General features: G+C 35.4%; 3 protein-coding genes and 1 non-coding gene across 5 annotated transcripts; 2 read left to right on the top strand and 2 right to left on the bottom strand.

The window, feature by feature from the left end:
- Nucleotides 1-1604: 1604 nt before the first annotated feature.
- LOC141586004 (AT-hook motif nuclear-localized protein 7-like) lies at nt 1605-6998 on the top strand. 2 transcript variants are annotated; one of them, XM_074407093.1, is made up of 7 exons: nt 1605-1920; nt 2779-3237; nt 4375-4442; nt 4578-4709; nt 5109-5270; nt 6199-6485; nt 6669-6998. In XM_074407093.1, the coding sequence occupies exons 2-7, from the start codon at nt 2886-2888 to the stop codon at nt 6676-6678; spliced, it is 1011 nt and encodes a 336-aa protein (XP_074263194.1). In that variant the 5' UTR covers nt 1605-1920; nt 2779-2885; the 3' UTR covers nt 6679-6998. The 2 variants fall into 2 exon arrangements, with proteins under 2 accessions (XP_074263194.1, XP_074263195.1); XM_074407094.1 differs by lacking the exon at nt 1605-1920 and adding an exon at nt 2027-2153.
- Nucleotides 6999-13171: 6173 nt separating this feature from the next.
- On the top strand, nt 13172-13244 carry TRNAK-CUU (transfer RNA lysine (anticodon CUU)). Its single transcript has one exon. It is a non-coding gene; the product is annotated as a tRNA-Lys (tRNA).
- Nucleotides 13245-13733: 489 nt separating this feature from the next.
- On the bottom strand, nt 13734-20414 carry LOC141586003 (uncharacterized). Its single transcript, XM_074407092.1, has 10 exons — nt 20032-20414; nt 19813-19918; nt 18746-18806; nt 18357-18646; nt 17783-17922; nt 17115-17189; nt 16222-16312; nt 15490-15693; nt 14793-14837; nt 13734-14236 (listed from the first exon to the last, which is right to left on the bottom strand). Exons 1-10 carry the CDS (start codon nt 20248-20250, stop codon nt 14151-14153), a joined length of 1317 nt encoding a protein of 438 aa, XP_074263193.1. The 5' UTR covers nt 20251-20414; the 3' UTR covers nt 13734-14150.
- A 1008-nt stretch (nt 20415-21422) lies between these two features.
- On the bottom strand, nt 21423-27140 carry LOC141658475 (protein transport Sec1a-like). The gene is made up of 21 exons (XM_074465420.1): nt 26921-27140; nt 25902-25954; nt 25527-25608; nt 25340-25418; nt 24999-25049; nt 24803-24899; nt 24690-24722; nt 24467-24595; nt 24201-24383; nt 24029-24112; nt 23853-23951; nt 23691-23767; nt 23407-23503; nt 23140-23265; nt 22954-23049; nt 22739-22858; nt 22565-22645; nt 22240-22445; nt 22070-22151; nt 21906-21995; nt 21423-21813 (listed from the first exon to the last, which is right to left on the bottom strand). Exons 1-21 carry the CDS (start codon nt 26997-26999, stop codon nt 21760-21762), a joined length of 1998 nt encoding a protein of 665 aa, XP_074321521.1. The 5' UTR covers nt 27000-27140; the 3' UTR covers nt 21423-21759.
- Nucleotides 27141-27758: the final 618 nt, after the last annotated feature.

The following is a 27758-nucleotide window of genomic DNA, read 5'->3' as shown; positions in this document are numbered from 1 at the left end:
TTTTATTTCTACTCGTTGCTATTCAGTTCAGTTTTAATTTAGCTTCATTCAGTTCAATTTACTAATCTGTTCATAAATTAACTCTTACTTCAACTCTATTCAATTTGCTAAGTTTCATTCAATTAAATTCATTTCAGTTTAGCTCTATAAATTTAATTCAGATTCTTTCAATCGAAAAAAAATAGGGCAAGACTCTAATAGCTTCATATTACTTTCATCCATTAGCCGTGACAATTAGATCATTTTCAAAAACAATTTAAATCTTTGAAACAAATGATGAAGAGGGGTAATGGAGATGATGAAATTGCACATTTAGGCCCTGTTTGGTAAACAGCGGATTAATTTCAACATAAGCAGATTGCAAAAGCAGATTATAAATGATAGATTTTATCAGAAGGTTTGACTAGCATATTATAATTAGCATAATTAATTTGAGTGTTTGGTAATTGGCAGATTACGATTAGTATATTGTTACTTTTCTTTGTAAAATGGAGAAAAATTTCCTATTTTACAATATGCTAACCAATATCTTTGCAGAAAAAGATATTGTAAAACAAAGATATTGACCCCAAATATGCTGTTTCACTATGCTATTTACCAAACACTAAAATTAACATATTGATTGGTCAAACATGCTAAAACCCTTGAATATGCTAAAAATTGGTCAATATGCTGTTTACCAAACAGCGCCTTACTCATTTCTTTTCACACAAATTTCCTAAAATTTGGATTCTTTTTTTTTTTTTTTTTTTTTTTTTTTCCTCTCTTCATTTTGTTTCTAATACACTCATATTTTAATATATTTTCTCTCTTCATCCATTAAAACTTTATTTTTATGAAACAGTTACAAGCATTGAATCATTACAAGAGTTGATCAACAAATCATTTATAGAAAATGGAGATCCATTTCTTTTGAGGAAATGGAGAGAATCCGGACCGGATTTCCCATATTACTCCCTCCATTATTTTATATATGTCATTCTCACATTTTGAGACACTCACTTCTCTCTTCAATATCTCCCAAAATATATAAGTTAACAATATGAAATGTATACTATTTTGAAAGCAAATTTTATGACGAATCTAATGATGATTTTCATATTTTTTTTAGAGTATATTTTTATATAATTGAAAGTCAAAGGCTTAACTCGTAAAACAAAAACGTCATATATAAAATAATTGAGGGAGTACTTTTTATGCAGATACGAAGTAATTGGCTATAATTTTCGACTTTACATGTATTTTTATTTTGTTCCAAGTCTATTTAAATTCAAAAGAAAAGTATTTTTTAATAATAAAAAATTTATTAATACTACATCATAAAAATCTCTAATTTTATACTTTATTTATAATCAATGCTTAAAATCTTTGGCACAAAAAAAAAAAATACAGAAAACCTACAAAATAAGAGGGAGTAATTAACTAATCATCCACACTTTAAAATTTCCACACTACTTTTTAATTTTTTTTCAATTTCCTTTTTTTTAGGCTTTTTAACCTTTTGTCCACGAAATTCAAATTTTGGCAAACTCAACAAAAATACTCTCTTTTAATTACTAGTATAAAAAATTTCCTTTTTGAACAAATTAATTAATTATTACTGTTACCACTGTTACACTATTTTAGTACCCCAACAATAAATTAATTTCAACCATTTTCCAAAGTTTTTTGTTTCATTTTAACTCTCTTTTTAATGGATATTTACCCTTTTTCCCTCTTTACTTCTTATCTTACTTGTAAAAAAAGCTGAAAAATTTCATCTTTTTTTGGGTAATAATTTTCTGGGTTAGTAATAAAGTTAATATTAATTAATTTTGTTAATATATTTTGGATATTTTGTGATGATCTTCACAAGTTTGATCTTGGGAACTGTGTAATTTGGTGGCATTGAACTGATACTAGTACTACAACTTAACTGTGGTAAAGTTTTGAACCTTCTTGTTTTTTACTCTGTAATTTTGTTTAATTAGCTTTTGAATTGTTAATTCATGCACATCTTACTTATTTTAGTTTAATTATTATGTTTTCCTGGTTTGTTGTTGTTGTAAAGTTATGATTCTGTTGTTTTTTTGGTGTAAAGGGAGCCACAAGAACGATTTTATATTTTACCAACTAAGCTCGTTGACATCTGCAGTTATGATTTTGTGTGATTGGTGTGTGTTTTTTGTAGAGTTTATGTTATGTGGCTTTTCATGTACCAAGTAATAATTAAAATGAAATGTGCAATTTTCATGTGTTGATCAAGCTTCAATGGTTGATATTATATATTACCCCCACTGTCCCGATCATTTGTTTACTTTTTATTCTTTGGGAGGGCATTTTAATCGAAGATAAACAAATGATTGAGACAGATGTACCAGCATGTTAAGTTATGAGTAGGATGTTAGAAGATTTCTCAATTATTAAGGTTTTTTCTCCGTCCCAATCATTTGTTTACCTTTTTATCCTCTGTAAAGGGTATTTTAATCGAAGGTAAACAAATGATTGAGACGGAATTAGTAGCATGTTAAATTCTGAGTAGATGTTACAAGAATTCTCACTTATTAAGTTTTTTTTTTTCTTTCCAATTTACAAGGTTTTTGGAGGAGTAATTCTATTTGTGTTTGTGCATCTTAGGGTACATTTCTTAGACCCACATGATAGGAGACATTATAAATCTACAATAGTGATTGGATGTACATAAATTTTGGTGATAGTTGGTTAAAGATTGATTTCAGAAAGCAAATTTTGAGCTAATTTTGACAATGTTTCTACTTTCTGTTCTTTGAATCTGTGCAGGTAGGGCTAAGGTTTGAGTAAGACCTTTGTAGTGTCTTACAAAGTGACTAATATATTCGGAATATTTTCATATCTGCTTTTGAAGAGTATATATAAATTGTACATGCATGGAGTCGAAAGAGAATATGTCGTTAGGAGTGACGGTCATAGGAGCGGAAGCTCCATCAAATTATCATGTAGCACAACGGAGTGAACCCCCGCATTCCCAGACAGCATTAGCTTTGCCAGCTGGAGGTGTAACCCCGGTTAGTGTTGACATGGCGGGGTCCATGGAGAAAAAGAAGCGGGGTAGGCCCCGGAAATATGGTCCAGATGGGAATGCGCAAAGGCCGTATTCACCAATGCCGGTTTCAGCATCAGCTCCACCGGCTATAGGTGGTTATTCAAGTGGGAAGCGAGGTAGAGGGAGAGGTGCTTCAGAGGCCAAAGACCAGCAGAGATTTCAGATGGCTACTATGGGTAATGCAGAAAATTTCTCTTGTTATTTATGATATTAATGTGATAGTTTCGTGATCTAAAATTTGATTTATCGAAATCTTTGTTTAGATGCAAAAAAGAGTTCATTAATACTTTACGACTAAGCTAAAGTGGCACATTGAGCAGTGTCTGAGATGGTCTTACAAGTGAGACCAACTCGAATATTTTTGTATTCCTCATAAATTATATATATGCTTGATTTCTTGGTCTCTCTTATGCCCGAAAGTGTCATATAAGGCTTTGATGAAGAGGAATGGGTTCATGTTTAGTGGTGGATTGTATTATTTTTAAGTGAATTGAACTTCACATTTTTGAGGTGCGCATTCACCCATGGACGGTTCTAAAGGATGATTCATGTCAGCCGACCCCAAATCATTTTGGGATTAAGGCTTTGATGTTGTTGTTGTAATTGAACTTCACATTCAAGGAATTTTAGGTAGTCTAGCTGTAGTTTAGTGGCGTTGGTTAATTTTGCTTTTGAGTTTTGACACGCTTATAAACTTTCGAGTCCACCCTAAAAAAGCTTCGAGTTATATCAGTTGCTTAAGTTTCAAATTCATATACGGAGTATTATCTTTATGGGTCTCATTTACCTTGACTGGTTGACTATATGGTATAGCCGATGTTGAATGTTAGTTATGTGCTTTTGAAGGGCATTCTATGTAAGTTGGAATGATCAGTAAGCAATGCATTACAAGTGGTAAAGAGCTATAAAGGCTTGTGAAATTTTGCACCCGTAGTTTGTGGAGTCTCCTGGTCATTGTCTCGATTATATATACCAAGACGTCTTAATCACTTTGTTTGTTATCTTTTTTTTTTTTTTGATAAGGTAAGAAAACTAGATTGATCTTCTGGGATAGGACCAACCTATCTCATCCTTTCGAATGAGAGAGGTAAGTTGAAGCCACCGGCTTTCAAACCACCTCGAAACTTTGTTTGTTATCTGTTTGTACACCATGTCTTACTAATTATTCAAGATGGCAAGAGATTTTTTCAATCTATGACGCAAGAAAATGGATAACAATTTAATTTATTGGAAATTTAGTTATATTTTACGATCAATTCTTTAGTTTCCCTAGTGTGCTGATTTTTTTAGATCTTAAATCGCCCTATGAGCAGGTGATGAGTTTGGACGTTCTGACGGAGCTAACTTCACTCCACATGTAATAACAGTTGATGCTGGCGAGGTATGTCTTCATCTTGTGTAGCTGTACGCAGTTGTAACTTGTACGGATGTTGCTGTAAACCAGGTGGGTTATTTCTTCGTTCTGGTGTTTGCTGAATAAGAAGTCACTGACCATAGTCCATACTGGTATGTGTAGGATGTTACAGCAAAAATCGTATCTTTTTGTCAACAAGGACCACGTGCAATTTGCATTCTTTCAGCTAATGGAATGGTCGCCAGTGCTACACTTCGTCAGTCCGACTCTTCTGGCGGTACATTGACTTATGAGGTACATTGCCTTTTCTTTTAAAAAATGTTCTGTAAGCCAATCGGGTAACATGGAAAAGAATTTAGAGCACACTCTCCCATTCCTTTTCCGGGATACAATCCGTGCTTAATGAATTCAATGTTCCATGAGCCAGTTTTTTTATTTTCTACGGAGTAATATTTTATTTTATCAGATTCAAAACTCACCCAACACCTTACAGTAAATTTAAATAATCAGGTGGTTAACAGAATTCAATGGAGTTAGGTTTACATAAACTATAATTTGCAATTTTCCGCTTTCTTGGCGATATGAAATATCAAGTTGTTTCTTTTTTATTATAGCATTTGTTTCCTTTATTGTCGTTTCAAGTGTCCTGCTATTAATCGCATTCAAATGACTCATGGTTCTCATCTAACATAGGGACGCTTTGAAATAGTAAACTTGTGTGGGTCTTTTACTCCTACCGAGAGGGAAGGTACAAGATACAGAGAAGGTGGCTTAAGCGTGTCTTTGTCGAGTCCAAATGGTCAAGTTGTTGGTGGATGTGTTGATGGTTTGCTGATTGCTGCAAGTCCTATTCAGGTAAAAACTAAATAGTTGATCTTGTTTAGCTTGACATGAATTCCTTCCGAGCAACAACAACAACATTACCCCAGGGCCTCAATGGCTCCCGCAAATTGCGGGGTAAGGGCGGGTCGGATGTACGCAGCCTTACCCTTGTGTTAGCAACACGAAGAGGCTGTTTCCAAATGACCCAACATGAATTTCTTCCGATCATCACAAATTTTTTGTTGTTGTTCACCTCTTAAAGTTATTAATCAAGTGGTATTGATCAACTATGGTGGAAGTGCGGAACTATTTAATGTGATAAGTCTCTATGTTGTTAAATGGAGCAAGACTTTGCATCCGATCCCCATATTCCATGTGCGGTAGCCATTGAGACAATAAGGTAATGTTGTTCCGTCGACATTGGAGTGGGTGTGCGTGTCACGTGCCAACATGACAACCCCCCACAACCCTTCTACAAGACACCACTAAAACACTCCAGCCTAAAAACATGAAATGTTTTCACAAAAATAGCCGTGTCTCACAAAAAATAGCGTCTCTCACAAAAATAGCCGTGTCTCACAAAAATAACCGTGTCTCACAAAAAATAGCGCGTCTCCAACACATACACCCATGCCTAACTCTTTCTGCAGAGTATGAATAACATAGCTATAAAATGAATAATTATCCTAAAGAATTCACTGAAGTCGTAAGTAGTCGAGGGATTTGGATGGGAGGAGAGGGAATTTGGATAGCAAGCTTCGCTGGAAGTAAATTGAAAGATCCATTTTCCCTCCTACGAGGCAAATTAAAATGCTTTAAAGGTAGGAATGATTTCGGAAGAAAAACATAGTGGTGCATTCTTTCTCTATTGCCTTCTTTGAAATTTTACCCAAATAAAAGCCAATCCATTATTATTTATTTGTCGTAACATGGTTGCATTCTGGTTCCTTAATTGTATCAGATAATTGTGGGGAGTTTCTTACCGAGTATGCCACCTGAGGTTAAGCCAAAGAAGCCTAAAGCTCAACTACCGTCTGCTCCTACTCCTTTCACCATAACATCTGCTCTGCCTCCACCTGCAAACGTTGATAAAGAATCATGCAACGGCCAGGGGCATAATACTCCGGTTCCTCCAATGCAGAATCTCACTTCACCACCACCATTCCGTAGAGAAAACTGGCAAAACACACATTCTATGCAAGAACGAAGGACATCAACCACCGATATTAATATATCCCTACCCGGAGGGTAATTTTTTTAATACTCGGGTTTTGACTCTTAAATGTTGAGACGGTCTTACATGTGAGACCAACCCTGATCCTTCTTCACTAATCATGTAAGACCGTCTCGTACAATTTTTTTTCCGTCGATAACTTAAAACTCACGATGACGAGAATTTGACAATTTGTGAAACGTACTCGTATAATGCAGGATGCAGTAGGGTTCTCAGATGCTAGTCTGACTTGTATGCTAATCAGCTAATCTCAGGAGGAGCATTTTTATCTTAGGATGAATACCCTTGTTTGGGTTTCCCCTTGACCGTGTTTTAGGGACATTTTCGGAAATTCCGTGTGGTATAAGGTAGTAATATTAGAAAACTACTTATGTGTGTTGTAGGTGCAATTATTGTAGGGAATTGGGTGTAGTTTATTGTATTCTCTTCAATAGAAATTATGTAGTTGAACCTTTATATATTATGATTATTAAGGTTTCCACGTTCCGGGATCTAATCCTGCCTATGTAATGTAATCCTCCATAGAAGTAGGTTTTCGAGGAATTTGAACAGCAATTATATTTATCTCGATTGTTTCGTGAAGTCGTGATCGTGTTTCTTTTCCGGTTCAGCTGAAAATCTTATCAGAGCTCGATGTTGTCTACAGACTGACACAAAACAAAGATAGCATGTCCAGTTCTTTATCGAACTTTCAGGCTTACATAGCTGCAATAATCAGCTTCCCAAGCAGCTGCAGCGCGAGTTTTTCTCAGGATGCTCATATAGCTCAGGTAGATTGTATTGGGCAGTAAGGATTTATTAGCATTCTACCTCAAAAGCCCTATTTTCCAATGCAACCCAACAGGGCTAACGCCCAAATGCGAGTGTAACCTTATGAAAATCTAGACAACTAGTTTTACATCCGTGCAGGAAATGCACGGTTAATTTATAATGTAAGCAAAATATAAATATGGTCATGTTTGGTAAACATATATTAGGTGATATTAGGTGAAATTGGTAGATTTCAGCTTAAATAGTAGTTTGACCAATCAATCTACGAATTTCAAGTATTTGGTTAATGACATATTCTGATAGCATATTGAATTTATACATGAAAATGATAGATTTGTCACATAATCTGCTAATTAACAAACACGTTTTCGTAATTCTGCTAATTTAATATTATGGTCAAACTTGCTACTAAAATCTGTCAATCGTATTCTGCTAACGCAATCTACTAGTATCATAAATCTGTTTCTGTCATTTGCCAAATAGGGCCATAATATTGTAAATATTATATTCAGCTAGTTTTCCTTATGAAAGAGGTATCCGTCTATCGTATATATTTTTATTAAATGAATCCGTCTTATATAAAAATTAATAAAAAAAACGATTTAAAATAACATAGAGAAATCTTCTATACTTCTATAAAGAGGAGGAAAAATAACACAATATTATCAAGAAATATTATAAAAGAAAATGTAATCCATAAACTACGCCGCAAATTTACAATGTTGAGACCAAATAATCCAAATCGGCTCAAGTTACAATTGGACCGACACTATCACTACTTTAAGAGCTCATATTGTTATATACACAAACTATTATCTGTGACCGTCTTAAGTTAAGACGATATTTACAATTGATTTAAAAAAAAAAAAGATGTGAAATATTATGAATTAAGACTATCACTCCTTGAAGTCACGAGTCACCGCCATTCGTCACTTGAAAGAAGGGATGCTCACCGCAGAAATTGCCATGCGCGTTGTACACATGGAAAACAAAAAGTTTCTACAACAAAGACGAAACATTGGCGTTAGAGATGCTATTGTTAGATGCAGAGGTATTACTTGTTTTAACATTAATTTACACATTTTTTCTGTGAAACAATATGTACCATTAAAATTTGTCACCGTGTGTTTTTAACAGTACATGGTTGTTTCACAGAAAAAAATGTGTAAATTAATGCTAAAACACGTAATACCTCTGCATCTAATAATAGATGCTCTAACGCCAATGTTTCGTCTTTGTTGTAGAAACTTTTTCTTTCCCATATATAACGCGCACGACAATTTCTGCGGTGAGCATCCCTTCTTTCAAGTGAGGAATGGCAACGGTAGTGAAGTTGAAGGCCATAGGGGAGTTGTGAAATTTTCTCTTTTTTTTTTTTTTTTGAAATTTATGAAAGATGAACGATGGTGATAGATGAAACGTCTGGGTTGATACTGAAATTTGTAATGATTTAGGAAGTAGGGTTGAATTGATTAGCAATATTTTGGGGAGGATATTAATTGATTTCATTTGTATCTTTTTTTTTTATTCCACTCACTATCACTACTACAAATTTAGGCAACTACAACGCCCCTTTAACAACGATTATTCACGAAAATCACAATAGACGTTGTAGAATGTATGGCGCGAATTTTACTAAAATAAATTACAACGGGTATGGTTATAAAAACCGTTGTTATTAGTTTTAACAACGGGTCACACATGCACAACCGTTGTTAATAATTTGGCGCAAAATTGGCGCAAAGTTAGTGAAAAGTAATTACAACGGTTATTTTTGAAACCCGTTGTTAAAACTTATTCAACAACGGGTGTTTTTTACAACCGTTGTTAAAACATATTTCACAACGGTTGTTGTTTAATAACCGTTGTCAATACCTTCCATACTATAAACCACACAAACAGAAGTCTGCTGCAGCCACAAAACACAACCCTTAATACACAAACACAAACACAAAGAGACAAACAAACACAAAACACATACACACTCTCTTTCTCTCTTTCTCTATTTCTCTCTTTCTCATCGTCGCTTTATCTTCTCGCCATTGTGATTTCATCGTCTATTACGTTCGTATTTATCAGGTAAATCTCGCCACACTGTCATCGTCATTATTTTTTTTTCTATTTATTTCTTTTGCATATATGTGTTTTTATCGACCATTATGTTATTTGTTTAAGTATTGTTCGCATAATTAGTTACTAAAACAATGAAGAAGCAAGATGAAGAAGTAAGATAAACATAATTAATATATATATATATATATATATTTATAAATACATAAATTAAAAAAAAAATTACATATGTAAAAATGCAATTCTTATATTTTCATGGAGAATCTTATTGTGCTCTATCGTATCCATCCTCTCCTCCTTGGCTATTTGGAGGTTCCGTTCAGCAGTTGCTATATCGTCATATAGCCGCAATCGCCGCCGCCCGTCAAGCCATCTTCTTTGGCGTGCTTCAGTGCGGATCGAGCTTCCGCAAGGTAGCTCCTGAAACTTTCCTCAATATGGAGGAACCGGCGGATGAAGTTGTTGTTGTTCTCGATCATGGTAAGAGTCTTTAGGATGAAATCATTCATTTTCTTAGAGTTTTTGAGTTTGATTTGAAAGATTAAGTAGAGTTTGTTTTAACAGTTAGAGTTTGGAGATGAATATATGAGATAATGGAAATGTTAGTTGAGATATGCAATGTATTTATACTAAGCAATGTGTGGGTTGAGTTAATTGCTTTTTAATTAATATATATGTTAGGAAGTTGTGCCATAATCATCATCATCTCTCTCAATAATGCTGCTTCAAATCCTATTACTAACCCTTCTCATTCCATATTATCCGTTCATATGTACAAAGTGAATGTCGGTAATAATGCATGCATTGGAATTCTAACAGTAGTAATTATGCATGCATCTAGTAATATTTAATTTATTTATTTTTTATTTTTTAAGAACAAACAACAACGATTATTTTAAAACAACCCGTTGTCTTTAGTTATAACAACGGTTTTGTATATTACAACCCGTTGTTATAACTTTCCCCCCAAAATTGAGTCACACTTTCCACAACGGTTTTTTATACATAAAACCGTGGTTAATAGTTTTAACAACGGTTTCCTTAAGTAAACCAACCGTTGTTAAAACCTTCTACAACGGACGCTTTAACAACGTCCGCTTTTTTATATAACAACGGTTTTTGACCGTTGTTATAGCCTGTATCTGTAGTAGTGTATCTTCCCTAAAATATGGGCAATTAGTTATCAAATTTTATAATTTTAGTTTTATTTTAGGTAGGATATTAATTGATTCTCTTCAATATTTTTTTTTTGAAATTACCTTGCTTTGTTTGAGAGAAATCACCTTGACCTGAATCAGGAAAATTATCATTATCATTCGGTATTTTTTTTATTTATTATTATACTCACTCTCTTCCCTAAAATATGGGCAATTAGTTGTCAAATTTTATAATTTTTGCTTTATTTTGGAAGGATATTAATTGATTTCCCTAAATATTTTTTTTTTAAAATCAAGTTGCTTTGTGTGGGAATATCTCATTATTATCCCATCCATCATCATATCAATAATCATCATATCATATAATCATATAAAGATATGGGATTTGTACAATATTTCCACATTATTCACGTTGAAATTTCACGTTGATTGACAATTTTGATTTTTTTTTAACTGATGCTAATAAGCTGCCACATAGCGGATGTGGCTATTGCATTAGAGAAGTATATGATGATTCCCGCTATAATGCACAACTAGTGTTCAAGCCCGGGCGTTGCCCGGGGTCATATCCTATCAGTGGTTTCTGAATATTTATCATGAGTTTGTTGCTTTTTAGACTGACTGTTTACCATTGTTTTGATCACTTTATATAAATATTAAAGACAACGGTTGTTTGATTGTTCATTTAAAGCAAAACCACTTAGTATGAACATGTTAACGCGACCTAATAAACTTGAGTTGAAAAGAAAATGACCCGCTTAATTATATTAAAAATAAGTGTAATGAGCGTCCACAAAGATCGAATTAGTCTAGTACGATTATCATCGAGTATTAAGTTTTGTACCAATTCTACATTGTAAGCCTTTGACCAATCTACACGTATTACTCTTGTATATTTTGCCATGTTTATAAAGTTTTTACTCCCTCTATTCAATTTTATTCTCTTCTTTTTCCTGGTCATTTTTGTATAATAATTGTGCCATCTGTAAGGATCACTACACCACCTATCTTAAATTGTCTATATTTTTCTTTTTACCAAGGATCGCGACTGGTTAATACTTTTTAGATCTAAATTTTGAGAACGATAATTAGGGTTTTCAATGAGTTCTAGCAAATGTTTTAACTAATATAAGAAACTAAAATATTCGTTTGGACACTTATTTTGATTGACCTCTTTCTTAATTTTGTATGATAAATTAGTAGATTATCACCAATATACTTAAATTTTTAACCATCATTCACCCTATCAAAATTATATTGTCCATATTTTTTTAATTAAAGGGGTAGAGTAATAATTTTAGGAAGTAATCCGTATATAAATGACAACAAAAGGTAAATTTAAGCATCATGAAAACATAAGATAATTACGTATTTAACAAATAGACAAAGATAATAACTTAATTTGATAATTGATATATATTCTTTTCTTATCATATTTAGCAAGAGAGAATTTTAGTTACTACTTGTCTATCAGTTTCATTATAATTAATGTTTGGTCGCACAATGATATGATCTATACGATATCACTCAAGTAATTCACACTCAAATAACATAAAAAGTTTTAACTTGGCGTAGCTTAGCGCACGTGATTGGATTAGCATAAACACAACATGAAGATGGAAACTTAACTTTCTTACATGTTTGACTACTTAAATTTGATATATGTGCATGAATAATAACGCGATGGGGTGATCACGGGTGGCACTGAAATTGGGTGTCACCGGGTGCATCAGTAAGTGGATTATACATCTGATATAGTGATATAGTTTTTGAGCATTAAGATAAAAAATTTGAGTTTTAATTTAAAAAAATTGAGTATTATTATAAAGTTTTCGAGTTCATTTTCTTAAACATTAAACGCGAGATAATGTGTATTTACAAAACACATTAGATGTTTACGCATTCAACAATCATAATACTTTGAAGTAGAGGACTCATTATAGAGGGTAGACGTAGAATCAGAAATATTTTTGCAGAACATGAGAAAATATATGATGGATGATTATAACTCCATGTAGGAGACTTGCTTATACACATTTTAGACTATAATTTTACATAAAATTTGTTAATTATAACTATTGTGGCCTTTGTGGGCTAATTTATTATTCAATTTATATATATCCAATTCTTACAAAATTCTATCCGTAGTATTATTGTTGTAGTAATACTCCATAATAGATAGAAGTTTATAAGTCTATCTTTTTATTTAATCTAATTTTACATGATGTCTATGAAAAGTAAAACTCTAAGTCAAATGGGTCTATCAACTAAAAGTTTGTTCATAGTTAAAGTCTATTTTTTTTATCCGTAGAAGGCCTCTATTTTTTAAAAATTTTATTTATTCAACAAAAACAATAGCCAATGAAAATTCAACAAAAATAATAACCAATAAAATCGCTTCAAAAGTTCCTCTTTTAAGTATATATATATTGATGTACCGGTGAAAAGTGAAAACATAACCTTTTTATCTTATGAACTAGTGGCTCAGTGGGTGAACCGTAAACTTGCATTTCGTTCAATGAAACGGGTCAACCTAATGCAAGATGAAGTTTTATTTCTAAAACTAATTTATTGAGATTTGGATTAGTTTATGTAATTTTTAACATATAAATAATCTACATCCCTTGATAGGTTTCTTTGGTAAACTAACCGTGATACTCTTTTACTGAATAAGTTATTACCGTGCCGTTAGTATACAACAAGCCCGTCTAGCTCAGTTGGTAGAGCGCAAGGCTCTTAACCTTGTGGTCGTGGGTTCGAGCCCCACGGTGGGCGATTCTTTTTTAAAAATGTAAAACAATTTCCTTTTATTTTATTTTACACATGAAACAATATATCTTTTATTTTAAAAAATCCTAGTTTAGAATTTAGATGAAGACCTTTTTAAGCCTTTTGCTCCTATCTGATTACATCATATACTGATACCGCCGATTGTAATTGGGATATTAAAAATGCAGCGATACATTTGAGTTTTTTTTATCAAGAAAGAAAAAACTCAATATAAACGAATCCTCTAGGTGAAAATAGTTCAATTATAAAGCTCCAATTCACATGTTAAGGACAAGTACAAGTGTACAACACATCCTCTCGATTGTCGGTTAGCTTAGTTAGTAAAGTCTTCCTCTTATTACATTTCTAACTTCGGTGTGAAATCCATTAATCAAAATTGTCCTGCTGCTTCATTTTGTACTAGAAGAAAACGACCGTGGCCTTTAAAAAAAACTCAACGAAGCCAACAAAACTTGGATTGAAAGACTAGACCCATTTATATCGAAATTGTAATCTTGTTTCATTTGCACGAAAACAAAAAAGATCCCATGCCTTTCGAAAAAAACTCGACAAAGCCAACAAAACTTGTCTATAAGCGATCTCAAACTACTGTTCAAAATCCGATACAAAACAGTAATACTGTAGTCCATGTTGAATAAAGTCCTACAAGATATCATCAACATCGACAGTAGATTTTCAACATTCTAAAGGATTGATCGATCTGGTCTACCTAGATCAACCGGTTCTCTAAAGTTGATCACGAAAACACTAGCATTCTCAAGTTCAGAGAAAGGGACATACGAGACTGCTCAAGAAGTTAGCTTTAAGAAGGAAAGTATATCAGTGTCGCACGACGATATTGAGTATATTTGTAGGTTTCGAAGCTGTTGGCACTGGTGCCGCCTGATTTCTTCACGCTGGATGAGAAAGAGGTGCCAGCCATAATTTGACTTTCTTGTCGACACCTGATGTTGCTAAGATCAAGGATTCCGAGTTTCCTGTGACATTATTCAGACAAAGGAGAATTAGTTTTTGACAAAATGCACAATTTTTGATTTCATTCATGTTAGAAACACTTGGACAAAGGAGTTATCCACTACAATTAATTAGGACTCCTTCAGGTTAAGTGATGAAATATCACCACACCTTGGCTTGATGAATTACAGAGAAAAAGTATTGTACATCAGATGTACTATCTCACACTTAATGATTTTTTGAGCTTTTGTTTATTTTTTTTGAGTTTATAGAGTTTATAAATTATATTTTAGTTTTATGATGTCAAAAATCAAATTTTTCTGAGCTTATATGTAATTTTTTTGAGTTATAAGGTAACTTTTTGAGATTAAAGTTGAAGTAAATAAACTCAAAAACTTTATAATAAAACTCAAAATTTTTAAATTAAAACTCAAAAAATTTAACTTGATGCTCAAAAACTATGAATTATAATCCACATACTGTGAATTACATGCAGCGATACTGCATTACCGTTTTGATTATCTTAAGGAAAAGGAAAAGGAAATGGAAATGGAATAGAGTATAAATCGTGAAAGTTACCAGTAGAAAGCGTCCTTGGTGCCCAAGTGATGCAAGTTATGTCTCCTGCAAGAATAAACAAATGCTTCAATCAAGTGATTTCATGGAAGACGAGCACAGTACATGTAGTCACTAGATAAAAGCAGTAGACATCGGTTATTAAGTGTTTTCCTGGAAGACGAGCACACAGAACATGTCATCACTAGATTAAAGCAGTACATTTTGAGATAAAGAGCACGTGAAAATTTCCATTCTATGACTACCTAGACCCAAAAAAAATCGTTACCATAAGATCTGACATTGCTAACATACCACACATTGCTAACATACCACAACAAAGAGTTGGGAGGAGAAGAAAAACCACAGGCGACATTTCATACCTTGATAGACACCCAAACTAAACTAGAGAGAATCATACGATGAGCAAGTAATCCTATCGATACTCGAAGTCCTTAAAGTAACATAAAACATCCTTTCCATGCAAGAAAGAACTGAAGAAAGAAGGTATCTCATGGGATAAAATTGTACAATGAAACGGTAACAAGGCAGCAGAGACAGGTGCTAGAAATTAGAGTGTGAATTTTCATAAATTAGGCGTTCTGTATTGATGCAAATAGTAACACTAAAATAAAAGCATACTAATACAAAGAAGGCACTGTACCCCCTGCTATTTGAGCAACTCATAAAAGTAGGCAGACATCTCATACAATGGGCTTACCGTCATGTGCCTTTTCATCGGTGTCCAACACTTTCCCAGTTTCAGGACATAGCCACTGCAATGTGGGACCGTGAGTGGCGGCCAGTATTTTTCCATCGGGAGATAAACTGAGATGATCATAATGCAAAGTGGCACCCTTTGAATCCTGAAGAGGAATTGGATATCCTTTCAGAATCTTGGGGTCTTCATCCATGTGGTAACGAACTGCAAGAAAACTAATGAAGTCAGCGTCCATTGGAAAAAAATGTGAAACGAATGCGTAATAATATTTATAATAATAGCTACCTATGCATAATTTTAAGGACTACAATACTCAAGTAGTGCACATCCGCACATTCTAAACATTATTCCCTCCATTCAACTCCAATCTACCATTTCTCTTTCACGTGTATGTCAATGCGCATTTTACATCGTCAATATCTTTCATTACATGATTGTAAAAATTATAAAAGTTTAATGAGTATTCTTGATGTACACATAAAGACGAATAAAACAAGACCTCACATGACTATGTTTTCTATACATTAGAAAGAATTGAAGACTCTCTATACATGTGAATAGTGTCAAAAAGAGGAATGGGTAAATTGGAGTTGAATGGAGCAAGTACAACATTCCAGAATGTTTAGAATGTGCAAATGCTGTTATAACTAAATTTTATGGTTCCATACCCACTGTAAACATTCCTACAATATTCCAGAATGTTGTAATGTCTAGAATGTACAAAACACGCACCATTAATATTCCATACTTTCATGGTTCCGTCCTTAGATGCCGTTATAATTTGCTCAGAGTTTGAAGAGAAACATAAACAAGTTACTGCACTCTGAAAACAAAGAAGATAAGGATAATGTCAATGACAAAAGTGAAGAAAATAATAACTTTCATGTTCAGCAGCATTGGTGCCAGCGTGTCACCAATAAGCAACTAGGCAAGTGTGGCAGCTATAAGAATACGAATAAAAGTTTTACTAGTGGTCTAATGTCCTGTTACTTGTGTTCAGTACCAGCTGAAGTATCATAATCTCAAAAACGAGAATCAAAGTACACAAGAAATCGAACACACGGAAAAAAATGCGTCACCCGAAAATGAGGGGAGGGATCAAAGTTTCATCCAACATTGTTTATTAGGTAACAAATTAATTGGGTATGGAACAATTTTGAAGGAAACTCTTCTACTCTCTACTCTCTTCCAAGTTCCAAGTCCCTTCTCCTATCTTCCATGGATATTCTCTCTCACCCCTCTTTCTCTCTCTTCCGTATCCATCCCATCTATTTTCTTCATTCACCTCTTCTTCTCTCAATTAAATATGTTGCCTTGACAAGTCACTTTGCTTGTATTTCACGCATCCAACATTCCAACTTCAGAACAGTACGATTTAGGCCAAAAACATAAAACTGCTTCATAAACTACCCTTGTCCTACCCTCCTGCATGTGTTGCAAGTGTTGTAACTACATGATAAAGTCATGTACACTATAACTGCCCAAAGCATGCATGTAACTAATGTTACACTCAAATCTTATTGTAGAGCAGAACTATTTCTAGAAATTCAGGCACACATTGGATAAAAATCAGTGAACTCAAGCACATCAAAATACAATGACAGAAGAGAGATAAGATGCAAAACCTTGTGCCCCTTCAGCTGCATAGCTTTTATGATTTCTTTGACAGAACCATCCTTTGAGTATATGATCTCCCATATCTACCAAATAAAACCAACAAAACAAGAAGCTCACGCATTTCAGTCCAGATCTACCATGAAAATCACAATATCATTGCCCTCAGATGCACATGATGAAGACACTACTAAAGAGGCACTTGCAAGGAAAAGCTAAAAGCAAATTAAAACATCTTCTTTCAAGAATTTAAACACGAGATCAAATGAATAATAAGCCAATATTCATCAAAAAAGAAATACGAAGATAAATGTAAAGATTTATGCTAGCTGGTACAAATATATATGGACCAGTAGTTGACCATCTTGCCTGATGATGGCATAAAATAATACTCCCTTCATCTCAGTCAATTATTTACCTTTTTAATTCTTTGAGGGTTATTTCAATCAAAGGTAGCAAATGACTAGGGCGAAGGAAGTACTAAGAGACATCATGGTGTGGATAGAGACTCAGTGTAGAAGTTAAAACTGAAAGCACGTTACAAAGTCTGGTGGACTAAATAAAGGAAAACAGAATACATTAACACTAACACTCACAAACTAATAAACTAGGATAATAACATAATTATTACAAACCAGTATTGAATGTAGACTTGTAGAGCAATTTTTTCCTAACGCACCTTCACGTCAGCAGTAAATGCAGCAGCAGCCATAAAACGACCATTAGGAGATAAGGAAGCCATATGGTTCTTCAGCTGATTGGTGTCAACCGTACCCAATGATTTTCCGGTTTTTCCATGCCAAAGTGTAATTTCAGTTGCTGAAAAAAAAGTTCACATTCAGATCTCAACAACTGAGAATCATTATTTACAATAGATAGTCTGGTAATATCATTGAATGCTAAGTTACAGTACTGTAGAAACAAAACGTTGGTTCAGCTTACGAGAAGGGAATGAAGATGTTAAGCATAAATGGACAATATAAGCTTTTCACCAAACCAGAAAACCAAAGGCACAAAAGCGTCTAACAGATTCAAATTTGATTATACATAATACTTCTTTCCCTACAGGCTACATCCCTCAGTTTACAAAAACGCCTTCGTTTCAGGCTTTTAGTAATAGCCTCTCTAACCCTTACTGGTCCGAGATATAAGTACACACATATACTGAACTCAAGCTTGGTGGTGAAGGTTAGAACAATTTTTTTTCAACAGAGAAACTAACAGGAGGAAAAAAGTATCACGACAGGAAATACCTTCCGAACAAGAGGCTACAATGGTACTTCCATCAGCACTGCCAAAACTTGCAACAGTCGAGAATAGACTTAAAATTTCATGTTTATCATGCACTTTATGATGTTGCCACTTAATTTCGGGAAGAGGAAGCTTCTGTTTACTTCCATCAGAAGGTTTAGCCTTGTCTTCTCCATACATGTACAGTGATGAACCAGTAAGAGCCTGAGTAGCCACTACAATTGAAGACGCATCATCTACAAATGCAACATCTACTGGCTGGTTTCCAGCAGGCAGGTTTATACGCAAAAACCTGCAATGTACGAAAGAATTACTGATTTTCAATACCTCTACTCTCAAATTCTAAATAACGGATACTCATAGGGCATATGGAGTAGTACACAGTACATACTTGAAACTTTTGTTGGAAACATCATCCAGTTTAAAGATACGGACTACACCATCAGCACAGGCTGCAAGACGACAAAAAAAAATCATTACAAACATGCGAAAAATTCTTTTCATTAATGAAAATGGAGAATAATTCATCTAAAATAAGAAGGAAACATGAGCCAACATTTTTAACAAAGCAAGCGAACCATGATTAATCAAGATCGTCGGACCACTCCTACTGGGTTTTAATAGAAATACAGTAGAAAGACAGAAGCGCGATTACCCCATAAAACCTTATTAAAGGCTTAAAACAGTCCTTAGCTACCAATGCAACCATCAATATGAAATTAGCGAGACAGAGGGTGTGAAAGGAACTACTACGCCAGCTTCGAGGAGATACAACTATACATGATGAACACAACATAATCTGCAGAGTGGGGGGGTTCTTAAATCTGGTATATAGATAATAAACTTGAGTTCAAATTCGTAAGAGAAGAAGGAGGCCTAAATGACCAGTAAGCAATATAAACAACTTTAGAGTAACAAAAGACCAAAGACCATCATAAAATTACCTACGCTCCTAGAATCATCAACTATATAAACATACACAAACATATCAACATTCATCGACAACAGTCTAAGGCCTCAGACACAAACTCTCAAAAAATATAAAATGATCGTTTTCTGTTACATTGAACCCTGCACCATGCAGTCTCATACTCCCTCCATCCCATTCATTTCTTTACCTTTAATTAAAATACCTCTCAGAAAGAATTAGAAAGGTAGACAAATGAATGGAACAGCTACTAATGCAACTAATTAAGGACGACGACCTAGTTCTCTATTGTCAAAGTTCAAACTTGCTACGACTATAGTACTACTGCTACTACTACTACTGAGATCATTTCATCATACGTGAAATTGTTAATTATCGCCGCGTATACCTGTATACGAAAAAACTCAATATGATTCAACATAACGCCTAACAAAAGCTCAAACCACAGGCATACAAATCAACAAAACAAATTTCGAAGATATCAACCGGAAAAAATAAAATAAAAACTAATTAGCTCAAAAGATCATCACCTGTAGCCAAACTCCGACCGTCAGCCGAAAAACAAACTCCGCCAACAGAATCACCGTGACCTTTCAACGTATTAAGATCCAAAGGATGATGTTTCTTGTTATGTTCCTACACAAAATTCAATCACATTTTCAAAATTCACAATCTCCACAACATTTCACCAATTCAAAACCCTAATTAGCAACAATTAAACAATAAATTATCATAATCAAGATGATCACCTTATCAGCAGCATGAGAATGATGCTTCGATTGAGATTTCTTGGAAACATTACCAGATTTCGTAGTTTTTTTCGCGTGATTACCGTCATTAACAGGCTCCGCTTTCGCAAGAGATTCAACCTCGGATTTTTGCTTCTTGTAGTAATTGCCGAAGATCAGAAATGCGATGATTGCGGCAAGAATTGTTGATAGGAGTATGATCGGAAGTAATGGATCCATTTTTTCGATTTTTTGGCGTAAACCCTAGAAATTGATGATTAATGATTTATGATGATGATGATGATGATGATGATGATGAGAAAGGGGGAAAATGTGTAGTATAGACGTACAGTGAAGTGTGGTGAGTGCAATTTGGAGATAACCGTTTGGTTAGAAAAAAAAAAAAAAAAAAACAAATAAATGCGGAATGGGCTGTGTTATTGAGATTCGGTTAGGGGTGGTAACGAGCGAAGCTGAGTTCGAATTTCACGTTTCTAGACTTGTGCTTATGAAACAATTTCGAGCTCGAGTTCACCTAACCTTTGAAAAAATGTGCATACAAGCTTGCGAGTTTAAAGTTGACCTTGAAAAAAATGTGCACATTATCAAGCTTGCGAGTTTAAACCCAAGCTCGAGCTCAACTCGAGCCTATATTTCTTAAATTTTTTTTTTCTTTTGATATTTTCAATAAACGGATTCGAATATTATATATGAATAATTGAATATGTTAGACGAATTAGTGAGACCATTTGATATGGTGAGACAAAGATATAATCACGATACGGAGTAAAATTATTATTGTTATTTTTTTTTTACAAAATAAGAGGAAGATCTTATCTAACCACACAAGTTCGAGCTGCTCGCAAGCCTTTCGAGCTGAGCCAGCGTTAGTCCGATTTGACTCGTAAGCTCTCGAGCCGAGCTTTAACCCAGTCGAAGTTGACTTGCACGCAAGCTGTCTCGTCATAACGGTAATTCGGGGATGTGGTGCTTAAAGGGGCCAAATTTCACCATTGAACAAATTGAAGGAGTGAAATTGCCACTTTCACGATTTAAAAAGACGAGTTATTTTTATCATCAGGGTCATTCATAATTCCAACTTAAAGTTGGTGATAGGAAGGCTGTGACTCTGTGAGCCTGCGATTCAGTCGTTTTGAGTGATGTTACACGGACACACGCTGACACGCGGTGGTTTTAGGCCTGTTCATTTACTTGCAGTAGTGTTCTGATCTTATTGCTTTGATGACTTGATAATACTGTAATACAATGCAGTGTTTGTCAATTGCATTGTGCTATGGTGAAGTTGGGTATGGCGGCGTTCAGTAGTGTTCTACGCCGGTGTTAAATTCACTTGTATACCGTCTGTTATGTCTTCTTCACTTTTACTTCTAACTCATTAGCTCTATGAGATGGGAAGGAATGATGAGCTGACATCGACTGCAGTGAATAAGAAGTTCGCAAAGTAACAAGCTGTGGAAGAGATTTTACAGGAGAAAATGACATCGACAGACGACAGCTCCTAATCTCCTATCTGTACTAATCCGTATATCAGCCTATATCAAGCACTTTCAGTGCAGCTGAATCCTACTGTTTTCGGAACACTCTATATTTGAAGAAAGAGACGATACAGATAAAAAATAAACAAAATTCTATAGTTACAGTACTTTGATCATGTACTAATGCGTCTTTCCTGCGCCTGTAAGCGTCTTTACTGCGCCTGTAATCACTTGGGGGAATTGCACAGATGAATCAGATCCTAAGGCCATCCATTGAGAGACCTTTCTCTTGAAACATCTTCAGTTTCTGCACAGTAACGATCAAGAACATGAGCGACACTCTATTATATGTACGTGGGCGAGACAGATAGAGCAAGACAGGGGGCGAGAGAAACGTACAGTGATATACTGAGGAGGATCATCTATACTAGTAGCACCAAGTACGACCTCCCTCCTAAGTTTCGATGTGAGCTTGTAACAAACTCGGATCTAAAAAGGGCAGTGACATACTGATCAGCAAATTAATCACGCACTGTAGTTGAAGATGAATGTAAGGAAGTTACCTCAGATCTAGTAGCCCCTCCGATGACAAATATGAAAATACGTGATCCCATCATATTGGCGGCATGCCTCAGTACCGAGTCACTGAGTAAAGAACAGAAAGTTAAATTGTAAATGATGCTTATAAGTTCTAACCTAGAAATTAAGTCTGAAGAATAAGAAGCAATGTTACCCGCTTCCGTCATCAGAATGATGAGGACGTGCCCATGTTGCTGTCCTTCTTGATCGTACTGAACGAGGGCCAGTTGTTGCAGTTGTAGTCGGGGTACTTGACGTACTCTGACTTCGACTATGGTGATTGGTGTTTGAACTTGGTTCGTTTATGTACTGATAGTCGTCTTTTGACAACTCGCCTTTGTTAACTTCTTCTATCAAATCCTGAAAAACAGGATATTGCCATCCGTCATACTGAGCTTTTACAATGCGCCTTACAAGCGGAACACTAATTTAGTTCTGACACTAGCCGAAACTGTAACCTTTCAGTATGACAGTTTTACCTCAAGCATAGGGTAAAATTTGGACAATGCCCATGATTCCTCCTCAGCATTCGTTTTATCTTTTCTTACAGAGATTTTCTTCTGATAATGCATAGATCAGGAAAACAAAAGTTAGAAAATCCGATGCCATTCAAAGCAGCTGTTATGATAAGCATCTGAGTAAACTTATAATACCCTTTTTCCATCAAAAGTTAGCGAGAAATTTCCGCTTGATTTCTTTTTAGCATCCGGCGATCCTGCAAGGAGTCTCATGTTTTTCACCGACTTCATGTCCTCAGTTGACAATTTAGCTAACTGGATACACATAAAATATTTTTCACCGAGCAGTCAATTTCAGACTACCTAAGGTTGCGGATATGTATAGCTAATAATCAGAAAACTCGTCTTACCTGCATTATTTTTGTGGCCTTGTCTCCTTCAAACTTATCGGGGTGCACTGAGGCATAAATCATTAGCAGGCGCAATTTATTCTCAACAGAAGCATCCTAGATACAGCCGAGTTTATTCAAGAGGTTATATAAGTAGATATCTTATATCTAATACGGAGTATCAAATATGAGCACCCGAGGCAAAACCTGATTTGCCCTCAAATAGGTGATGACCTCCTTTGTTGCTGCATCTCCAAAGACGATATCCTGCTCCAACTGTCCAAGGTCCCGGAGCCCCATCTCCCGTATTAGCTTGTTGATTTTTCCAGCAATCTGCACTACAACAACATCAACCCAGTGACTCAAAGCCTCCCGCTCATGGCAAAGTAGGGAGGTCGGCCTGATAAAATTCTGACAGGCAATTCAAAGTTATTTCAAACTAATGAAACTGTATATGTAGACAAAGAATCCGACCTCTACGTGCAAAGAAAGCCTCTGCATCTGTTCCGTGTACTGTGGTAAAGCTTGAACCATCTTTTGCAAGTCCCTAGTAGAAAGTTCAGCTCCATCCCTGCATGACGTCAGCACTGTCCATGAGCATTTTTCAGCGACGATTCTATTCAAATCTGAATATAAAGGATCAAGCCTCAAGGGTATAATAACCGATGCAAGATGGTTATCACGAGAAGCTAAAATTGGAAATTTATTTACATATATGCTAGAGAAGTTTCCAGGAGCATCAAGTAATCTCTCCAAACCTTGAGGCTTGACTCAGCTGCGCAGCTTTATTCTTCGATGTAAAGTTGGTCATTTTTTCATGAAGCCGTTCACTAGCCTGGAAGACGCGAGGTTTGTTAAAGTTAAACCATTTAACTTGCAACATTAAACTTGTGAAAAAGGTTCGACTTCAGGAGACGTACTTCTGCTATATGTAAGTGACGGATCTCTAGCCATACAGGATCAGTATCATCCAAAATAATTTCCTTTCTCTCTGGTTGACCAGTTGCTTTGTCAGTCACCTATCGAATACCACGCCTCAGGCATCATAAGTCAAACTGGGACAATATAAATGGGATCGAGTTACTACGAGACAAACCTCTATGATCAATTTCTTTCCATCCACCTCCAGTAAGTCATGACACATGGCATCATAAGTCCACTCGTGTATCACAGGCGCAATCTGAACACGAAATCGCACAGATTGTGGAAACTGAGAATTACAGCAAACTACATGAAAATCTTGTGAATTTGTGAAATGTTCAGCTAACCTGATCAACAGATCTGTCTAATATAAGCAGTTCACATGTTTCCTTCTGCGGAAAATTGGGAATCGTTGTTTTGTATTTTGTCAGACAGTTCCAAACTGAGTTAGCAAGTTTTGATGGGACTAATTCATGAGGAGGTGCTGTGTCAGGATCCTTAGCAGCTCGGTATCGCACATAGGGTAGTTCCTACAGAAATGAACACATAATTACTGATGCATTATCCTGTAAATAAAGCAAAAAGACTACAGTTATGTAGTACTCATATGTACCTTGAGTGAAGCAAAGACTGTGGCAATTCGGGTAGCCATTAGATTCAAACAAGCATCGAATTTCCGAGCATTTTGTGCAGTTTCCCCATAAAGTTCTTCTAAAGCCATTTCATGATCAGTAACAAACACCTATATCAGGATCACTTGGATTAATCAATTAAGCATCAGTCTAAGACGAGGAAAAATGAACTCCGAAAAACTGAAACATGAATGCTTAATATACCTGGCTGTCCAAGGGAAAGTACTCCAGATTCATCTGCAAGATTCATAAGAGAAAAGGCAGATTAACAATTGACATTAATTTCTCCAATAAGTGAGTAAAGGAATGCCTCTAACCTCTCTTAATGCGCCTATACGAGGTACCAAGCTCATATCGCTTTTTAAATGATTGATTAATTCCTTTGGCACTGGTACACTGAAAAACACAAATGCTCTGCAGATAGAGACGAAGACATCATCAGGCAATTATAAGCAAATAACAAAACTGAGTTTCAACTTTCAAGATACTGTGAATCGTGACAAGGAGACATACTTTTTGTACAGCGGTTCTCTTCCTGACATATCGGACATGAACATTACGAGGCTGCAATAAACAGAGAACAGACGGTCATTCAGAGATCCAGGGCTAACTTCCAACAATCAGACCATCTATCTTAGTACCCTTACTCATCCAAAAAGAAAAGTTAGGTCGGTCAGATTCTAGGGGATTAATCGAGTTCCATTTTCTTGTCGAAAAGAGATTATTTAGAGCTTGATATTGAATCCCACACAACAAATTTTACGACTTCAATTGTTACAGATTAGTCTAACCATTGAATATTATACAATATAGTTATTTAACATAAATACGAGAAACTGAGCAGAAAACAGTACTTCTCTTTTGATGGCTGAATGAAGTAAACGGCATCCATTGATGGCATTGGTTGTCTTCTCCTGAACAGATCTTCCACCACTGATAACATGTATAGCAAAGACATTCAAAGTCAAATTTTTTGCCAATTTCATGATAGACACCGATAATTTAGAAGGTCATACGATCTTATAAGCCAAGAATGCTCACGAGAAATCCCCTGATCGGTGATATCTGCCATCTGGCATGACGAGGACATGACTTTTACAGTGACCTTGTCCATAATTAGTACCTAGAAGGAAGAAAATAAACGGTGACCATGATTAAGCAGACCAGTGAGGAGACTTTCCGTTCTATCAAGGAAGGAAATAAACGGTGACTGATATATTCCTTGTGAGCGTAACATATGCACAGTACTTAGGCTTACTGTTTTTACTGTCGCAATTGACTGAGGGCATCATCGTTTTGTGTTAGTAAGCGGTTTTGTGCCCGTCATTTTCTCTCATTCTAAAAATAAACTTGATATTGAAGCAAGAATCAAAGCTTATCTAAATATAGGATTTTGTGACATAGACTTAGACAAACCTTCCATGCTTTTGAATCAGCTGAAGTTGATTTCAGCATCTCATATAACAGTCCTGCAATCAAATAAAATCAAACGAAAAATCATTTAGCTTCTTATTTTCGCTAAATTCTTGCCTGTGCACGATGGTGTCCCCACTAAGCGAGGGTTTGGGGAAGGGTCCCACCACAAGGGTGTAATAGGGGTAACCTTCCCTTGCCATTTTGGCAAAAGGCCGCTCCAAGGACGGTGTCCCCACTAGGCGAGGGTCTGGGGAAGGGTCCCACCCCAAGGGTGTAATAGGGTAAGCCTTCCCTTGCCATTTTGACAAGAGGCCGCTCCAAGAACTTGAACCTGTGACTTCACGATCACAAAACAACACCTTAACAGGTGCGCTAGGGCCCCCCTTCAAACTTTAAGAACTTACTAATCATGAAATTTTTTTCAATCACCAAATTTTATGGTTTTCTAGTCTTGGGTACAAGGAATTATAATCCGCAATACAACAATATTACCCCAATGCTTCACAATCTCGTATATCGCCGGATTCTCTAATCTCAAGCACAAGGAATTATAATCCGCAATACAACAACATTACCTTAGTACTTCAATAATCTCATAAATTGCAGGGTGATGGGGTTGGATATACGCAGTCTTACCCTTTGTTAGCAATACATAAAGCCTAATTCCACATTATTATCCAAAATGAAATGAAATTTGTGTCAAAGATCATTACTTTATCATAAAAAGAAGCCTATTCTTCATTTTATCTATCCTTATTGTAATCCTAAATAACAAAATAATGAGTCTTTGGCTCCATTGAAGCACAAATAGTATAAGTCGGTTTTACACAAACTTATTGTAAAACGAGGGCCTTTAATAACTACATTTACCCACTAATATAGTTAGGGTTGGATCTGTTTTACACCGTCTTTGTGTAAACCCGCCTCACAAAAGACTAATTGACATTGCCATTGAAAATAAAATGGCAATAAACTTAAATCAATCAAAATGTGTATAAAATTAGAGAAAAAGAACGCACTATCACGGCCAATCATGCGAAAATTCTTGTACTCATTGGAGCGTCCGCGAGCAGAACCCTCCGAATCGGAAACCGACATCGTTTAATTCAGAATTTGGCCCAATTTGCGATCAAACGAAAGCTTGGTGATGGTATAACAATGGAGAAAAATGGCGAACATAATTGAAAATAAGAGAGAATAAACAGAGAAAAAAAAAAGAAGGAAAAAAATTGGAAGAGATGCGAAGGTGGGACGTAAAATAAGGCGGGGTGTAAGAGGAGGTCGTTATTTTTTTGTGTGGGTGTGGGCCCCTCATCTACTTCTTTTTTAACTACTGACCCCATCGGTTTTGATAAATAGTAAACACAAATTCTCATTATAGACGGACACTATCCGTCTATGCGTATAGACGGATACTATTTCCCCTCACAAAATACTCATTTGCCATAAAGTGGGAAGCAAATGGGGGTGTCCCACCTTATCCCCTACGGCCCTACCTATTTTATTAGAGGTCTTTATCCGTCTGTTCGCCTCACCCGTCTATACCAAGACCTATTAATAGTTAAATTTGAAATTTGTGAGGAATATCACACAATGATAACTATTGAGTGCGAAAATCCACTTTATCCATTATTATTAATCTTGATGACTTAATTATTTATTACAATAGGTCTTGTTATAGACGGGTGAGGCGAATAGACGAGTAAAGACCTATAATAAAATGGGTAGGGGGGACAAGGTGGGGCACCCCCCATGTGCGTACCACTTTATGGCAAATGGGTATTTTGTGAGGGAAAGTGGTATCCGTCTATATGTATAGACGGATAGTGTCCGTCTATAATGAGAATTTGTGTATTT

The sequence above is a fragment of the Silene latifolia genome, chromosome 6, assembly GCF_048544455.1.
Source record: "Silene latifolia isolate original U9 population chromosome 6, ASM4854445v1, whole genome shotgun sequence".
Lineage (NCBI taxonomy): Eukaryota > Viridiplantae > Streptophyta > Magnoliopsida > Caryophyllales > Caryophyllaceae > Silene > Silene latifolia.
Note: the sequence above shows the minus strand (reverse complement) of the source record. Positions and strands in the feature narration are given on the sequence as shown.